The 20,219-nt window shown below is 43.3% G+C and overlaps 1 protein-coding gene across 1 annotated transcript in view; it reads right to left on the reverse strand.

Moving 5' to 3' along the window:
- MGAT4D (MGAT4 family member D) overlaps window positions 1–20,219 on the reverse strand; it is a 242,233-nt gene that overhangs the window by 55,528 nt on the left and 166,486 nt on the right. Inside the window, exons 10-12 of the mRNA XM_073604110.1 lie at window positions 17,223–17,353; window positions 6,032–6,139; window positions 5,074–5,267 (exon numbers count right to left, since the gene is read on the reverse strand). Coding sequence (XP_073460211.1) covers window positions 5,074–5,267; window positions 6,032–6,139; window positions 17,223–17,353 — 433 coding nt within the window. The remainder of the gene's footprint in view (window positions 1–5,073; window positions 5,268–6,031; window positions 6,140–17,222; window positions 17,354–20,219) is intronic.

Consider the following 20,219-nt stretch of genomic DNA (forward strand, 5'->3'; position numbering starts at 1 on the left):
CCAATTCGGCCATGAAAAGACGCTTTAAATGGATCCGGTTCGCCTGGCTTGCCCCAGTATAGGATATCAGGATATTCCCTTTGGAGCTTCAGCACAGGACATCTTTACACGTCCATCACCTAAGACACTGGCATAAAACTGAGGTATCCCTGGAAGGGGAGGGATTATATAGGGGGTTGAACTTCCTGATTAGGGTGTGACCAGTGTCCAATACCTAAAGGTACCTACATAACCCATCAGTTATTACTGTGGCTCTGTGTCCCGTGATGTCCAAGAAAGAAATATATATTTAAAAAAAAACAAAACTGGGCAGGAGACAAGACCACCTTTCTTATTATTTCTGTAAGTGCAATCTTTTCATTATTAACGTCACTTGCAAGGATGACACAACTAAAGTATAATATCGAATGGTCTGGTCCCCTCTCCATTTACTACTCTTAACAGGGAGCAGAACTTCTGGGTACCTGTAAATTCTATGCAAATGCTTAACCCAACCTAAAGAGCAGAAAGCGATATGCAGAAATCACGTGCTTGTCCACTGCAGTGCTGAGACCATCCTTTGTTTATTAAGCAACACACCCAAAGAAGTGGTGAACCTTCAAAGAGCACAGCCCAAGAAAATGATACCTTTGTCATTCTACTCCTGCCCCAGCCTGTGATTGGACAGTGAAAGGAGAGACAGCAGCGATGAGCTCATCTCTCTGCCACTCTACTCTTTTCCTATCAGCACCTGAACTGACTGGCACCTTGTGCTGTGTCTTCTTACATTTTAGCCCTGCTGTACAGAGACTACAAGAGGTTGATACCAGGTCACATTTAGGCCTACACTGCTTGCAAAAAAATTGCAAGAATTCAGATTTAACCCCTTTACAACCACTTATGTGTAGAGGTAAAAAGATGGCCTTCAACACCCACATGGCACATATGTGTAGCTGGGTGGCCAATGTTTGTGTGGTGAGAGCAAGCTTACTGTGCACTCCCAGCACAAAGACTGGGCTATGAAAGACCGCTCTGGTCCAGACTAAAGAATGGTAGCCAGCGGGACCAGTTTCCAATCATGTGACCACTGTGACAGCGGTCACATTATCACAAATGCTTTCCATCCCCAGGGTGTTCAGAACAGTTTAAAAGGGATGCCGGGGTGGGCGGAAAACTGTTTAAAATCCAGACCTCTTGATTTTTTATTTTCTAGATCTACATTTACTTTTTTAATATGTAGCCCAAGCACATCACTTTTTGCGTTACTTTCTTTAGGGAAGTGACAGCATGCAGGCATAGATGTTGAACTTTCCCTAGTACAGTCACCCATTCAGCCATTCTTCCTGCCTGGTTTATAACAGGATGCACTGATGAATGGTCATTTGACACTTTCCACCAATGTAATCTTGGTTTCTGGGTACCCATTAACACATAGGCCCACCATACACTACTAATTATTAATAAGTAATTACTTATAAAGCATTACCTACAAATAAACGTGTACTCTGAGGCAGTGGCGGCCCGTCCATACAGGGCGCAGGGGCGCCACCCCCTAATCCAGGCACCCGGACCCTAATCTACATGCAGGGCACCGGACGCATGGATTGCAATGGGAGTTTCTTTTTTTAAGCACATGATTAGAGCCTAAGGCTCTAATTGGCTTCAAAGAAAGCATGGGCTCGCCCACCCAGTTGTGTGACAATAGCGAATATTCGCTATTGTCTTCCTGATTCTCTTCCTGGCCAATTAGGAAGCTGGTCCCAAGACTCGAATGGCCAAGGAGTCTTAGGACTCCCTGGCCAATCGGGTCTCAGGAAACGCTTGCTGTTCAGTCGGGCGTTCGTTTGCCGCCGCCACCCCCCAAAATATTTAGCACCAGCAACAGGCTTGCATACAGTCCTCTCCAACAGCCTCTGTTCTGGCTAGGTCTGTCACACCAGCCACCACTGCTCTGAGGCAACAATTGCAAAGCAGAGTCAGCCTCACAGTTGACCACTTCCTCCTTCACTTAAAGTGGTTGTAAACCTCAGTCATTGCATTTGAGCAAAGCACATATATCTGTAGTTTACACTTATCTCTCTCCAAAGCTCCAAGTGTCCTTTCTATTTTGATGCTTTGTTCAGCTGTTATCAGCAAGAGACACTTCTGAAGTTTTCCAACACATGAGATAAATTTGTGTTGGAAGGGAGGGAGAGGGGGAGCTTAGCAGACAGGTTGTCTATTCAGAACACAGTTCTTCTGTGTGGAGGGAGGTGTGTCCCTTTCCTCCAATCAGCAATCACACACTAACTGCAGCCTCTCCGCCCCCTCCTCTGTGCTCCTGACAGATGAAGAAAGAGGCTGTTCACTTCACTGGGTATATACTAGGGTTGCACCGATGCCACTTCAAGACGAGTACAAGTACCGATACATTTTTCCAAGTACTCAGCAATACCCAATACTTTTTTTTTAATGTCATGTGACAGTGGCACTAATATGCAACACTGATGACACGTGGATGGTATCAGTGTTTTTATTTATTTTATTTTTTTTACAATTTTAACTTTTAAATATTCATTACCATTCTTTCTTTTTTCTTACTAATATTTTTTTTTTTTTTTATCAGCCTTGTTGGGGGGGGGACTTTTGTGAGATATCAGGGGTCTAAACAGACCACTGACATCTCCCCTTTGAGACAGGGAAAGGGACTGAGGACACAGATTCACCAGTCCCTTTCTCTGCAGCCTCAGCTGCACTGAAGATGAATGGACAGGAGACAGCGGCTCCTGTTCATTCATAAACTGAAGTATCGTAAACACAGTTTATGATGCTCAGTTATGAATGGACAGAGTCAGTCGTCACTGACTCTGTTCATTCAGAAAAGGAAGGAGCTGGTAAATCACTGATTTACCAGCTCCTTCCTCCGCTCTCCATCCTGACAGGTGTGGGACAGGGGGAGCACAGAGGGGCACTGGAGAAGGAGCACACGAAGGGGCACTGGAGAAGGAGCACACGAAGGGGGACTGGAGAAGGAGCACACGAAGGGGGACTGGAGAAGGAGCACACGAAGGGGGACTGGAGAAGGAGCACACGAAGGGGGACTGGAGAAGGAGCACACGAAGGGGGACTGGAGAAGGAGCACACGGAGGGGGACTGGAGAAGGAGCACACGGAGGGGGACTGGAGAAGGAGCACACGGAGGGGGACTGGAGAAGGAGCACAAGGAGGGGGACTGGAGAAGGAGCACACGGAGGGGGACTGGAGAAGGAGCACACGGAGGGGGACTGGAGAAGGAGCACACGGAGGGGGACTGGAGAAGGAGCACACGGAGGGGGACTGGAGAAGGAGCACACGGAGGGGGACTGGAGAAGGAGCACACGGAGGGGGACTGGAGAAGGAGCACACGGAGGGGGACTGGAGAAGGAGCACACGGAGGGGGACTGGAGAAGGAGCACACGGAGGGGGACTGGAGAAGGAGCACACGGAGGGGGACTGGAGAAGGAGCACACGGAGGGGGACTGGAGAAGGAGCACACGGAGGGGGACTGGAGAAGGAGCACACGGAGGGGGACTGGAGAAGGAGCACACGGAGGGGGACTGGAGAAGGAGCACACGGAGGGGGACTGGAGAAGGAGCACACGGAGGGGGACTGGAGAAGGAGCACACGGAGGGGGACTGGAGAAGGAGCACACGGAGGGGGACTGGAGAAGGAGCACACGGAGGGGGACTGGAGAAGGAGCACACGGAGGGGGACTGGAGAAGGAGCACACGGAGGGGGACTGGAGAAGGAGCACACGGAGGGGGACTGGAGAAGGAGCACACGGAGGGGGACTGGAGAAGGAGCACACGGAGGGGGACTGGAGAAGGAGCACACGGAGGGGGACTGGAGAAGGAGCACACAAAGGGGGACTGGAGAAGGAGCACACAGAGGGGGACTGGAGAAGGAGCACACGGCGGGGGATTGGAGAAGGAGCACACGGAGGCGGAGCGGAGAAGGAGCACACGGAGGGGGAGCGGAGAAGGAGCACACGGAGGGGGAGCGGAGGAGCACACGGAGGGGGAGCGGAGGAGCACACAGAGGGGAGCGGCTCTCAGCTGCTTTATTGAAATCTATACATGGAGATCGGTGCTTGTAACTCCCCCCCCACTACCGCACCGATCATCCCTGACTGCCCAGGTATCGGATCAAGCATCGGAGCATGTGCTCGGTATCAGCAACGATACCGATACTAATATCGGTGCAACCCTAGTACACACCAAGATTTTTTTCCTTTTTTCATTTAACCAGCTGGATGAATGAAAAATAAAAAGCTCACAGATTCCTGCACCCACACAAGCGATGTGAATGCAGAGATCTCCCCAACTGTGCTATCATATTTTTGATAGCAGGGACTCCTTCCCCTGTCAGAATACACTGATCAGCATTGCAGTCATTGGCTGCAGCAGCTGATCGAACACTGATTTTCCAGCAAGACCGTTTGACAGAAACAGTAATGATCAGCTTCTGTTGAACAGAGAGGACAACACACAGATCAAAATCATACCTCTGCGCTACAGCAAGCATTGGATATTTGCTTCTATTCATGGTGTAGAGCCCTCTTTAATCATGTGAACGAGCCCCAATAAGAACTGTCTTGAGTAAGGGCATGGTCTAATACTTTTGTGCATGGGGGGAAGGGATCAGATTGATGAGAGGGAGTGAGAGAGTCGGTTTTGCACAAAATTTGAGCACTAATTAAATGAAAAAGCACAATATACATATAATTATTGGCGTGAGCATATTACAGTATTGTTTGGTTTTCATGCACAAAATTTGTTCGAGAAGGCTTGCAAGATTTAGAGGAGCGTATTTGGAGTACCACGCTGTTGTGGATTGATGTGCTATTGGAAATATGTGTTTTCGGTACAGATACACAAAATCGGGGAACGGAGATATTAACATACACATACCTATTAAATAAAGGAGTGTTTACTATATAGCACTGGATGGTGTGGACTAAATATGGTCTAATACTGACATTAGCAGTTAAACACGTATACTATATTACACATACTTTAAGTAAAAATGTATATTTATAACAATCTAAATATGAAAAAATGGAAAGAAGGTCTCTTACCCGTCTAGCTGTAAAGGTTCCTCAAACTCAAAGAGAATATAGTCCCCAGCCACAGGAGAAAATGACCAGAAGCATTCCTGGCCTATGTAAGCGTTGTAAAGATTATATTGCTGGTACACCTTCAGACTGGTGCTAAGTTTTGCTGGAGGATTATGATGTGGTTTGTATAACACTTTCTTGTCAAAATCTTTATCCTGAGCAGTAAGACAAATACATGATGTAAGGTAATGAGTAAGTAGCTCAATTTATTGCAGGCAAACAGCATAATGCACAATCACAAACCCACACTCAGCTGAATCCTTGACACAGAACGACCTTCATAATGTAGTATTAAAACTTATAAAGGTCAGACAGTTCCAAATATTGACTTTATGCTTTCATTCAGCATCAAACAAATAACTTTACTCATTAAAGCCCATGCCGTGTACTCTGTCAAACGGTTCCCTTAAATCTTCAGAGAGCAGGTTCATAAGAACTTTTTCTACTCCAAAGAAAGGAGTACAGAAACTTCGTACTAAAGCAGATTTCATGTGATTACACTAGCTGAAATATTTGAAAAAGCACAAGCAAAATAAACGGCATTTTATTTTTTCCTAATATATTCCTCTGAAGCTGGAAATCTGTACTAAACGAATTATTGAAACTAATAACTGAACTCCCTCTGGAAATGCTAGCTGCCTGGCCTTGACACTCATCAAGAACTAGCATGCAGTTAGCATGTAAAATGATAGTCTGCACTTCTAATCTGCATTTTTTTTTTTCATTCATAACTCAAAAGTCAATTGGCATGACGGCCAGATGACCAGTATTTTTATTAAGAGAATTGAGCAATGTCAGCCCATATAGTTTCTCAGTTTAGTAAAATGTCTACACATAGCAAGCAATGCACACCTATAAGTGATATAAACAGATGCAACATTTTAAAGTGCGTGGATGGGAATGGAGGAGCTCATCTCACCTTTAAGTTCTGTATTTTTCCAACCAATGAAGAATGTGTGCCAATATGCTGAAACAGGGAGGGGCGGTACCTGATGCGCAAATTGGACTTCTGTCGGTCACAGTGTTTCTGAAGAGAACAACAACAAAACGTTTGCTGAAAATGAAAATGGCAGTAGCTACATGGATTTCTATAAAACTTAGTGTATATTTTGGAATTCTAATATATACAGTATCTCAAAAAAGTGAGTACACCCCTCACATTTTTGTAAATATTTTATTATATCTTTTCATGTGACAATACTGAAGAAATAAGAACACGGGAATTCAGTCAGCGCAAAATCAATATGTACCTAACAATATGATACAAGCAGCTGAACACTAAAAGGTAAATATATAAAAACCCTTTATAAGTATTAAATGAAAAAACAGTGCAGCGTTAAAAAAAGCAACCAGCAAACTAACACATTGCTCATGATGAAAAATCATTGAAAGTCCCCTTTAATAAAGGAAAAAGGTTAACAGAAAGCAGTCTCCTCTGAGGTGGTAAGGGTGCTCAGAAATGTTCATAAGGTGCAACGCAATCTGTGATTCCACCACCAGCTAGCCGAAATGCTCACCTCAGTTAGTGGACCCCTGAACTAACAGATAGGTCAAACAGGCATTCACCACTCTCAGTGGTCATGGATGGAAGCTTGGATAGGTAGATGGATGAGGTAGATAATCACACCACTTTACAAGACCACACTCTGTTGCTTTCCATTTTCAGCCGTGATATCATGTAATGTAAAAAGTATATATAGTGCACACTGTGTGGCTAAAATAACTTCCTTTATTTAAAAAAAGACAGGTACTCACATATATAGCACTATAACCCTAGTGCTGGGATGGATGGTGTAATACAAGTCATAAGTATATAAGGTGGCCGCAGTGACGTCCTAGGGTACTCCCGCACGCATATCGTCCTACACGGGACTTCCTTAGCAGTAGTGGAGTCCCGAAGGTCAAATCTATATATATATATATATATATATATATATATATATATATATATATATATATATATATATATATAGCCACTAATTAAGTTCACATGAATGATAAAACTCCAGCGGAAGCCGTCTAATCAGCTAGGGCCACTCGGAGGTTAAGGAAATACTTCCTGTTGTCATTGTCATTGCCAGGTTGCTATAGCAGCCACAACGTCATCGACAGCATGACGCCCGGTCACGTGACCTGACATAAAAGGGAAATACTTCCTATTTACAATTATAAGTTGTCATAACAGCTGTGACGTCATTGACGGCATGACGCCCGGCCATGTGACCTAAACACAATACCATCTCTAGCTGGAACGCATAGGGGGGAGAAAACTCCATCCGTTCAAACCAACCCTCCCTATGGAGCCATTCCCAGGGTAACAAATCAACTAAGCCACAGACCGCCCATATTCAACCCGCTCTGTGAGATAGTAAAAGAGCCTGAGTATACATATAGCTATAATTGGCTAAAGTTTAAACAATCACCCACAGGCCCATTACCCAGGATAGTTCGATGGATACCAGAACTAAGTTATTGTTATCCATATGGAAAATTAATAAAATATTAAAAATATAAAAAAAAGGGAAAGGACTGAACATTCCTCACTGGTTTTAAAATCGACATCATCGCAGCCACCTTTTAACAATGATACAGTATATCATCACCATTCAGTCTTCAAACGTATATTTCCAATCAGGACATGATAAATCCAATAGGAGTATGAACTTAAAGGGGTTGTAAAGGTAAAAATTTTTTCATCTTAATGCATTCTATGCATTAAGGTGAAAAAACTTTTGACAGTACCGCCGCCCCCAGCCCCCCCGTTTTACTTACCTGACGCCTCGAATCTTCGCTGCTCGTCCTCGTCATCTTCATTGCAGCTCAGCCTGGTCGCTGATTGGCTGCAGTGGATGGATTGAAAGCAGCGCAGCCATTGGCTCGCGCTGCTGTCAATCACATCCGATGACGCGGCGCGCCGGGGGGCGGGGCCGAGTGATACAGCGAGCGGCTATAGCCGCCCGCTGTATCACGGGAGCGCGCCCGCAAGCACTCACCACCATGCGAGGGAGCTCGCATTAAGGTGGTAAATGCTTGCGGGGAGGAGCTGAAACAGCCGCCGAGGGACCCCAGAAGACCAGGTTCGGGGCCACTCTGTGCAGAACGAGCTGCACAGTGAAGGTAAGTATAACATGTTTGTTATTTAAAAAAAAAAAAAAAAAATACCTTTACAACCCCTTTAATAAAAATATTCCTTAAAAATATAACCTGATAAAACACAGGGGAAAGATAATTATCGATCCGAAATCAAACAATTTAAATCGAATTCGACATTGACCCCCCCGTAGGTACCCCCACTTGGGTCTCGTAGACCCAGAAGGACTCTCGGCAGCTCAATTGTCAAATATAATTCCCCCCCCCTCCAGTGCGGGGTCACTTTCTCAACCACCCAGAATTTTAATTTGGCAGGGTTGCGACCGTGATATAATTTAAAATGTTTGGAGACATTGTGTGTGACCAGACCTTTTTTGATATTAGTCATGTTCTCCAATTCTCATGTGTAGAGGTCTAGATGTTCTCCCTACATATTGGAGGCCACACTCACACTCCATAATATACACTACCCCTGATGTAGAACATGTTATAAAATCCTTAATTTGATATACTTTCTTTGTTGCCGTGGCGACAAACTCTTTACGTTTGACATTACCCTTAGCCTGTTTGCATGGTGGATACCGTCCACAGGCATGAAACCCTGTCAGTATGGTAAATATCCTATTTTCGAACAGGACTGGTGGATAAATGGCCCCAGGGGCCAATTTATCTCTCAAAGAGGGGGCCTTCTTGTATATGAACTGGAGGTATTCTGAGAGAACCGGACCAAGTACCCTATCCTGCTTAAGAATAGGCCAATGTTTACGCACGATCCTTTCAAATTTTTTATGTTGAACATTGAAGTCCAGAATCATTCTTATGTTCCCAGATGTATCCAGTTTGTCCTTAGGACAATTGGACACCAATGATGATCTATCCAACACCCGGACACTCTCGATATCACTTTCTATACTAGATCGGTCATACCCCTTTTGCAAAATGCGGGCTGACAAAACCTGTGATTGTGAAAGGTAAGCACTTTCATGTGTACAGTTTCGCCTGATGTGTACAAATTGTTCCTTCAGAATGTTGCACAACCACTGGGTGTGGTGGCAACTTCCGAGGGGAATGAACGCATTGCGATCAGTAGGTTTAAAGTGATTCTTTAACCTTAACTGATTGCCCTCCTTGGTGATAGCTAAATCTAGAAAGACTATCCGATCACTGCTCACATTCCAGGATAGGACAATATTCCTATTGTTCCTGTCTAGCTTCTGCATGAATAAATCGAGATTGGGCTATCCCCTTTCCAAATCATAATGATATCGTCGCTATCCCTTTGGTAACAAACAAGTTCCGGGGGTGTGTTTTTAAAGATGACATCTTCCTCCCAGTGAGCCATGAAAAGGTTGGCAACACTGGGACCAAAAGAGCCCCCATCGCTACACCTCTAGTTTGGAGGTAAAACTGTTTGTTATACCAAAAGTATTTTTTAGATAAACAAAACTTTAAACAATCCAAAATGAAGTTCTTATGTCTTCTAGTTAGGTCAGATGTTCTGAATGCCCATTGTACAGAAGTCAGGGCATCGTCATGGCTGATAATCGTGTACAAAGAACTTATATCTACTGTTATCAAAAAACAAGGAGATGAAAAAGAGAGAGCTTCAAGAATCTGGATGATGTGTTTGGTATCCTTCAAGAAGGAACAGGTTTTTGAGACAATAGTTTGAAGGAAAAAGTCAATGTACTGACCGAGTCTCGACGAGACTGAGTCGATCCCATTGACTATTGGCCGGCCTGGTGGATTAGTACTGTTCTTATGGATTTTTGGCAAAAAGTATATTATGGGAGTGTGACAGAATAATGGATCTAAATAAAGTGCTTCTTTGGTATTAAGAACTCCTATATATTTCCCTCTTTCTACAAGTGAATGCAACTCCTCCTTGAACTAAAACATGGGATACCTAGTGAGCATTACATATGTGTTATAATCACTAAGTAGATTCTCCATTTCGTTGTTATAATATGCTTTGCCAAGCATGACAAGGCCTCCTCCTTTGTCCGCCGGACGTATCACCAGACCTTTCCGCTCCATCAAGGATTTGATTCCCTTCTTGATATATGCTGGATCATTCACCTTCTGGATCTTGAGTGATAGAAGATCCTTAAAAACTATATTTTTAAAGACATCAGGTTAGGGGGATTGAAAACAGATTTATTACGAAGAGTAGAGCGTTGGCCCGATGATTTAACTGTATTAGATTCAGTCTGGACTGTGGTGTTGGAGAGGTAGTATTTCTTAATGTTCAAATTTCTAATGTATTTTTGCCAGCTAATGTAGGTCTGAAATGTATTTAAATTGCGGGTAGGGGCATATTTTAGACCTCTGTCTAAAACCATAATTTTGTCCTCATTCAGGGACGAACCACTAAGATTATAGATCCCTGCTCCTACTGGGGTTTTACTCTTTTGAGTTCGCCTGCCTCCTCTCCTTCCTCTGATTTTTCTTTTTCTTACTAGTCCATTGTCTATGCTGGTGGGGGGAGGGACTATATTCGGCCTCCCTCCTGGGTTGGGTGGGATGAACGGAGCCCCCCTCCCTGCCCCCCTTGGGGTCCTGTGAAAATTCCCTTCCCTTCGGGGCCCCGGATTTTGCAACGGTGCAAAGCAATTCTGAGTAGATATTGGGTTCCCATATGGATGGGAGGCCCTACCTCTGTTGTAATAAGTGTTGGTAGATCTAGAGGCATTCCGGTATTCATTCAAATGATATTCGGTGCTTGAACTTCTATTATAATAAGCACCGTTAGAATCCCCTACTGGGTAATAATCTTCTTGATAATAATTGGGGCCCTTGTGAGGTTCATTATTAACATAGGGAGGGTTCCATGGGTATTGTCTAAATGGGGACTCACAGGTATCTCCCCTTCGCCCTCGACCTTTTTTGTTTTTTCTGATGACGCGCGCATGATCGTGAAATGCATCGAAATTGAGGCTTGACACACGATACAGGAGCCCTCCGCCCCCAATGACAGCTGAGATGGACACCGCGCTTCTTGTATCATACACTCAGTGATGGACTGGCCTCTGCCTCTTCCCCCCAGCTGTGCTGAAACCTGCTGTACCTTACATATGACTTGTAAGTGTTTTTTTAAGAATTAAAGACAATATTACACTATCTATGCCTTTCTGTGGCTCGTTTATGGTGGAGCCTAACTTTACAGATTGAATGAAAAGGAGCTGTGGATATATACTCAAGAGTATGGTTGACTGAAGTCTATACTATTTCATACCATTTATGACTGGAGTGTGGTCCAGGCTAATCTTGGAAGCAGGCGATTAAGGCTGAGCGTGGCTTAGAAGCATCTAGCCAACGGAGGAAGGAATCCTTTTATCTATATGCCTGGTGGTCACTTTGTGGCCTTAGAAATCTGGTGAGCACATATATATGTCACTTCGGGTGAAGCACTTTTTTCTGTCAAGAATTGAAGCACATTGCACTTTAGGAGGCACGGTGTTGGAGTTTGCACAGAAGATCTGAATTATTATTTTATTTTTATATCATATTGTTTATTCATATATACAAGTGATTTTTGAACTTTGGACTTTGACACAAATTTAATGTTTACCTTAATACAACATATTATGCACTTTATTTTATAATGTAGTAGCACATATTCTATTTGCGCCTTAACCACTATTTACATGAAAAGATATAACTTTTTTTTCAGTTGTTTTTTAGTTTTAACCTTCAAATTATGTATTTTGTTTGTCCCCATACAGAAACTATTTACAGGATGCTACTCTATTTTTTAGACATGTGCTACTTTTTTCATAATCATATCATATGTGCGCATTGGTGGCATCGGCCGTTGTTTGTCTCATGGCCGTGCCTCGCTTGTCACGTCCCGGAGCTGCGACGCACACTGGGGATTTCTCCTCTGCCCTGTTCTGACGTGGGGCAGGCGGGGTCTCCTCCACTGCGCGTCGACGTAATGCCTTCTGCGCCGGATGATCAGCGTCCTTGTGGCGCGCTTATACCGGCTGCGTAGTTCACCATCTCCAGCGCTTGGGGAGTCCGGTGTGACACTCTTGGTTGGCCAGCTTGGATGGTAGGCTGGCAGCGTTGTGGCGCCTCCCGGCCCCCTTTAGGCTGCTGGTGCATGATGTTGGGGGTGGTCCTGTGGCGGCGTTCCCCGCTTGAGCCTCTCCTTGTGCAGGGTGTCTCTCACCCTGGTCACTTTTTTATCACATTCTGTTTTTCATTGTATCCACACACTTTTTGGCTCCCAAGCCCTCCTTCACCCATCAGCAGGTATTTAACTCCATCTCACCCCTTTAGACTCACTCCCTCCCTATTGTTCCCCCTTCCTTTTCTCTCGCTATTTCTTTTACTGCTATGGCCTCTCACACAGGTTATTCTCTTCCATTCCTCTTTCATTACTCCCTTTTTCTTCCCTTTTTCTCCCTTCTTTTCCACTGTCTTCTACCCTACCTTCCGCTCATTTCTCTTTCATTTTCCTTCACATTCAATACTTTATTATTTTTCACTCAGTCGTTTTTTTTTTTAGTGCTTCTCCCAATTGAGGCCACTTTTCGTGTCATCACCCACTTGTGTGTTTTTTCCCACACCCTGACCCACCCGGGGTTTGTCCTTGTTGGGCTTTCGTCGCCCAGACACGCTCCCTCAGCTCCGGGATATGGCATATTTGGCTGGCTAGACTTTCATGGCTGCACCACCATTGAGCAGATATTTTTGTAAGTCTGTGGGTCAAATGTACTTGTGTGGGGTTTCATGTTTTACATTTGCCCACTTGCTTTTCAGACTAGGTAAAATATTGTTGTTCTCCCTATTCATAGGTGGTCACTACGGTTTTGCTCCTGATGAGTGACTATAAGGTCCCGAAACGCGTAGAGCTTTCAACTACCGTTATGTGCACACAATCATTACTCATGTATGGACGTTTCATCTGATTTTTTTTTGTTTTTGCTATTTTTCTCCAAGTGACACTTCAATGTGTCACACATCTAAATATTATTGTTTATATTTATATTTTTTATGTCATTTTCTTCATATGTTCGCCAAAAAAGTCCTTGCTGGAATGTATTTTTTAATGGAATACAAAATATTAATTATAGCTTTGTGCATAAATATGTAAATATATGAATGTTTGAATGAATTCATTAAAAACTGCTATTTTATCCAATTTATATTTCTGCTCCCGTGTGCCTCAAAGTCCCGTCTTTTGTTCTCCTTTTTTCTTCAATCACAAAATATTTACAAAAAATATCTTTTATTGTGAGATACTGTAGATTAGGGATGCCAACTTTTCTTCTAGCCAAACCCGGACATTTTAGTGATGCACAGAAATTTTTTTTTAGTTTGTAGTATACAGTATGCAAATACAGTATTTTGGGATTAAATAACATTTCTAATCATATGGAGTTAATCCCAACTTTCCAAATTATTTGCTGTAGAAAGACACTATTTTGGCCTTGAAAGACTGTCTGTATACAGTGGTCAGTGTTAACCACCCCCACATCTCAATAAGATTGGGGTGTATTAATATTTCGATTACCCTTGGCGGTTTCCACCATCATTCACAATTATCTTTTCACATATGAATATAATTATAGGGGAGGGTGCGCTGCATTTTTTGCAGTTTTTAAATTTTTAGTTTTTTGAGGTCTAGGAACACATATCAGTGCTACCCTGTTTCCCCGAAAATAAGACCTAGCATGATTGTCGGTGATGGCTGCAATATAAGCCCTACCCCCCAAATAAGCCCTAGTTAAAGTCCTTGTAGGTCTCATTTTCAGGGTAGGGCTTATTTTCGGGGAAACAGGGTTGGGCTTTATTTGGGGGGTAGGGCTTATATTGCAGCCATCACAGACAATCACGCTAGGACTTATTTTCGGGGAAACAAGGGTAGTAGCAATTTACTAAGTTTTTTATTTTTGTTTTTTTAGATCAGAGGCCCCTTATGTCAGCGACCCCCCACCCCCCTAGTGACCAATTTAGTCTCGGGGGGGGGTCGCTGATATAAGGGGACTCTAATCTAATAGGGGGTGCCAATATAATCACTCGTCTACAGGTCACTTTTCACCTTTCTATGCTGTCACACTTTGAATGACAATTGCACGGTCATGCAGCACTGTACCTATATGAGATTTTTAGCATTTGTTTTACACAATAGAGTTTTCTTTTGGTGTATTAAGAGGGTCTCTAAGGGGGATGCTGCTGATCTAATGGTTGATCACCAACCATTAGATCAGCAGTCAGTACCCCCTCTTAGAGAGGCTCATTAGTTTAAAGTTCCCTTATATCAGTACCACCCCTACCTTAGAGACCTCCAGAGATCAGACCCCCCCCTTATATCCCCTCCCCCTGACCCCTTTAGACATTCATTCAGTTGCCTTACCCAGAAGCCACTCCAAGCAAGGAAGGAATTGTGAGAGCCGAGCTGAAGGGCGGAGCTGGTAGGTGGAGCCTCTCTAGGGCTATTTACCTCCCACTATGCATTGCATGAACAGCAGAAAAAGTGTGTCATTGGTTGCTAGGACAGCAACCAATGACTGCAAAGGAAATAATCAAGGCGGAGGCGGAGAGGGGGGAGAGATGCCAGACGGGGGAGAACAGAAAGCACAGCAGTGAGAACAAGCAGGCGCAGCCAACAGGATTTCTCACTGGGTGGGGGGGGGGTAGCCCATTGAGTGGAGCGCAGTGCCGGAAATTGGTCCAACACTAGCTCCATCCCCGGGACAGATTAACTTGATGCATGGGACTAGAAGGATGATGTGTCTGGGTCACTGGCGGTCATAAACCCGGGCACAAGTGTCTAAACCTGGACTGTCCGGGTCAATACTGGACAGGTGGCAACCCTATTGTAGATCTGTAACATGCTTATGCGTGATCCCATGACTGCTCTTACTTTCCTAGGACTTTGTTGAAGCTTTGATATACTGATATTAAAATGTATTGACCTATGGAACAAGACTACCACGAGTTGCAGAAAATTTGCACAATTCCCCCATCAGCGCAGACAGTGCCAACAGGGGAATCAATGCTGCCGATCACTTGTCTTCCCCCAGCAGGTGGGGGTGTTGAAATCACAAGTAAATCTGGCAGGCTGGTTGTACCAAAGTTGATCATTCAAGTAACTGGGTACATTCAGCCTGCCCATTATTGGTTCGAATCTCGGTCGGTTCGAACCATGTATGGCCAGCCTTAGACCTTACAAGTTGTTTATGTTCTGAAATGTCCGTGCAGACTATATTATATGATGCAACCAAAACAACCTTGTTGCCCAGCAGAAGTACTCCATTTACAGTAAACAAATGCTGTATATACAACTCATAGAAAACAGAGAAACACATAAGATCAACCATCAACCACCAGCAATCTGCTACCAATAATATTATATTATGGTAAGAAATGGTGATATGGATAGGCGACAATGTCAAGAAAATAGCACCAACATCCCTGTAAGTATATGTAAACAAGGAAAGATTTTTGGGGGGATTTTTGGGGGTGTCAGGTAAGGAAATTACTTTCGATACTCCAATTTGTAAAAAGTAACAAAAAGTTTATTACATGAAAGACAAGTGTTAAAAGAGTTGGCTATAACACCAAGTATGCAGATACAATTGAACATATTATAATTATATTATATTTTTATTACTTGGAGCCAGAAAAGCCTTGCACCCACGATCAGCAGATTGTGGAAGCCATGCAGGACTCCTGCAGACTTACAGTATCTGTGTATCTGTCGGCTCGTACCTCATGCAGGCAGACAGATACACACTGACAGGAAAAGACAATGAACTACCAGAGTGCTCAACAGCACCATGCTAGTTCATTGAAACTACAACCTGACAGCTGCAAAGGCTGTTAGGACTTGTAGTTTCCCATTCACAGAGGACTGACTGTGAATGTATGATGTGGCTGGGTGAGTGGAGACCCACGCAGCCACGGTACTTTCAAACAGTGATAGCAGGTGCCCTGAAAAAGATGCCCGCCTGTCACTGGGGGGGGGGGGCATAGGGGGAGAGGCTGCTGGAACATGTTCCACCCTAAATATGGGAGGTACATGTAACATGTTTGAAAAGGTGAACTTATCCTTTAAACACTTAATGCAGTTACACAAATGCCGGTACATACTGCGGTCCATTGTAAACATTTGAAGTCACAGAAAGCAAATATAAAAACAAAAAGGCAAAGTGTAAGGCAGGTCATAGATGATGTGAGTTTCTTTCCGACAACCATGGGTAAAGTGTATGCTATGACCATATGCTCTGAGCTGGACAGCCAAGTAGGCAGCAACAAACAATGGCAGCAGGCTTTTTTGTGTAGTATATGAAAATCAAACTTTTTTTTTAATGTATGTAAACCCAAACAAATGAAATTATTTGCCTCCCTGTGATATAGGTTTGTTTTGTTATAGATGTTAATTAGGTGCAAAAAATACCTTCTGAACTAGAAATGAATTTAGCTGATAAATTCCTGTATGCCTCATGAGTTCTCAAACCTATCCAGTTCACCTCTGTGGACTACAGAACATCTCCCCCTATGTTATGAACATGAGGAGAAGAGAGAAGGAAAGTTTTGTAGTCCTAATCAGGAGCAAGCAGCCAACAGTGACAATCCTAGGACCGAAAAGGGTAGCACAGTGGCTAAGTGGTTAGCGCTTCCAACCAAAAGCACTAGGGTAATCAGTTCAAATTCCAACCACGGCACTACCTGCCTGGAGTTTGCATGTTTCTCCCTGTAGGGGTTTCCTTGAGGTACTCCGGTTTCCTCCCACACTCTAAAAACATGCTGGTAGATTTATTATTGACTCCTGTCTAAATTGGTCCTAGTATGTGTATGTATGAATATGTATATGTATGAATGTGAGTTAGGGACTTTAGATTGTAAGCTCCTTGAGAGCAGTAACTGATGTGAATGTACAATACATATGTAAAGCACTAAACTTTGGTTTAGATACACTTTAATGATATTCACTTATGTTTGTCTTACTGAAAAAGAAGGATGGATGATTATACTACTTTTAGCAATGCTCCACATCAAATACTTACTGCGTCCTTTTCAGGATTGCAAACTTTCACCCACAGATAATGATCGATAAGCCAATCTATGGGCTTATCTTTGTAAAACATTAGGAAAAATTCAACAACGTAAGGCAGGTCTTTGCACTTGAACAACTTTCCTGAAACAAGGAAAAAAAATACAATTGAGACAGGGAAATAACACCATAAAATATAGAATTGCTGCATTTGTACAACAGAAAATTACAATGTGAACGAGCCACCATAAAGTGAAATACAGCCCTGTTACAGGTCATGAAATGCCACTTGTACTGCTATAAGCAATTGTCAGATTGTATGCTTGTTGGCACTTGAAGCTGCATTAGGAACAATAATGCATAACATTATGTGTGAAGCTACACTTTTAAAACATAATCAAAGATTTACTTTATACAGTATGGGAACCTTTGCACTTTCAACCATATATATCTTGCCATTTGTATCTTATCTTTAGAAGTATATGTCATGCAAATAATGGAAAGAATCCATTTAGACGGAAACAAAAAAACAAAAAAGAGAACCAGTACTTGATCCTCTACTGATGAACTTCAGCAAGTGACATGGTTTATTCTCAGCCTTTATATCAACTGTGTGTGACTCAAATAACAGATAAAAATCAGTTATTTCCATCACAATGAATAGGAAGCTTTGTAATGTTGACCTTTTTTGTGCAACTCCCATCTGTCCTTCTTTGAGACCCAAATCTCACCATCTCCCCTTTGAATCGGAACAGTATCAATATCTCTAAGTATAAAATGATGTTACTTGATCTAGTCAGCATGTGCTTACTTTTTAAATATATAGGAGCAAACATAATAAACATCTGCATTACATGCCTTGCATTGTATTATTACTATGCGGCACTGCTGTAATGAGTTTTCATATAAAAGGCTACTGGGACACGTACATCAATTAATATCTTTAGTAGCTGGAAGTGCATCCTAAAAAGAAAGGAAAATTAAATCTCACCAGGCTAGCCATACACATTGCAAGTTTTTTTTTGTTTTGTTTTTTAAAAGGTAATGCACATCTTTACCAGTTTAATACACCAAAACACACTTATTGAAAACTCAGCAAGGACAATAGGTCTCTTAAAAAACACATGATCAGTCGCAGAGTTGATGGAAAAAATACTTCATTACAACTGAAATCATAGACAAAACCTGTCTTAGAATAGTGGTGTATGCCATCAGTATTTTCTACATAAATAGGAGGATATATTTTTTTATGGGTTACCTCAACTTGGTCCCAGACTGCACCCATGTAATCAATATTACAAAACAAACCAAATACAAAATTAGTATTCAATTGTGGTTCTATGATGCACCCTTCCAGAGCTTACGTATTTTGGCCCATATAAAAACATTTCATGATTTTAGCAAGTTTTGATCTTCTGGTGTTAGTTTAAGGGCCCTTTCACACTGGGGCAGTTTGCAGTCGCTATTGCGCTAATAATAGCGCCTGCAAACCGACCCGAAAGTGCCGCTGCTTTCACACTGGAGCGATGCGCTGGCAGGACGGGAAAAAAAGTCCTGCCAGCAGCATCTTTGGAGCGGTGAAGGAGCGGAGTGTATACCGCTCCTTCACCGCTCCTGCCCATTGAAATCAATGGGACGGCGCGGCTATACCGCCGGCAAAGCGCCTCTGCAGAGGCGCTTTGCGGTGGTATTTAACCCTTTCTCAGCCGCTAGCGGGGGTAAAACCGCCCCGCTAGTGGCCGCATACCGACGGTAAAACGCCGCTAATAATAGCGGCGTTTTACCGCCGATGCCGCCCCCGCCCCAGTGTGAAAGGGCTCTTAAGGGTGTTTTTAAAAAGGCCATTAGGTTGCATTTGAGATCTTCCAACAGCTTCTTACTGTGCTTGCCATAATATATTATGGGTAATGATAAGATAAGGTATGAGTGAGGTTTAGGACGACCTTCCCTAGGGCCTGGTTCAAACTATAGCGTTTGCAACCCATATTTGCATGGGCACGGCAGCCCATTCATTTGAACTGGCTGCTGTGCCTGCGTTTCCCACAGAAAAAAGGTGCATGTATAAATTTTCAAAACGCAGCCGCAGGGATATCACATGGTTCCTGCTACCGCAAACAAGCTGCATTTTTAGATGTGTGGGGGTCCCATTAAAGCGATAGTAAAGCCCGCTTTGTTATTAATATATATATATATAACATGCACCGTTTAGGAGATATTCACCCTGCATGCAGCCAGTGACATCACCAGCGCATTCGCTCTGAGGGTCCAGCATACCTTGCCGGAACTTCAGAGCTTTGTGCCAGAACCGAGGGCTCCCGTGCATGTGCGTAGGAGTGACATCGCAGCTCCGGTCAACCTCACAGTCAAAGCACGCGAACTTGGAAGAAAGACCGGGGGAAGATGTCATTTCTCTCAGCGGCGACGCTGCAGGAGGGCTTCGTTCTAAGGTAAGTATCGCATAATGTGCTAGTATGCGATGCATACTAGCACACTATACAATTGCCTTACAGGTGTTTTGTTGTTTTTTTACAACCACTTTAAGGATGAATGGCAGCCCCACGTGTTTTTAAACAGCAGAGTGTCTTAAATGTGGGTGGTTGTGGGTATCTCAGCGATTCCCATGCCCACAATAGTGTGAACCAGGTCAATGTCATATAAGCTTTAACATGTTAAAGTAATTTTCTAAATCTGCAATTTCAATAAAATAACACCTTGAGTTAATGCCAAGAAACTCCTTGTTCGGGAATGTTCGTTATAAGCTGACAACGGCCTTTCCTAGTTTTCTTATTGTTGTCCTGCTCTGTCACACACTCTCCTAATTGAGACCACATGCAGCTATGCCAATGCACATTACACAGGCATCACTCTTCGCTGTCACTATCAGGAGAGGCGCCCTGAGAAATTACATAGATCAGGGATCCTCAAACTATGGCCCTCCAGCTGTTGCAGAACTACATTTCCCATGAGGCATTGTAAAACTCTGATATTCACAGACATGTCTAGGCATGAT

This window comes from Aquarana catesbeiana, linkage group LG01 (assembly GCF_042186555.1).
Source record: "Aquarana catesbeiana isolate 2022-GZ linkage group LG01, ASM4218655v1, whole genome shotgun sequence".
NCBI lineage: Eukaryota > Metazoa > Chordata > Amphibia > Anura > Ranidae > Aquarana > Aquarana catesbeiana.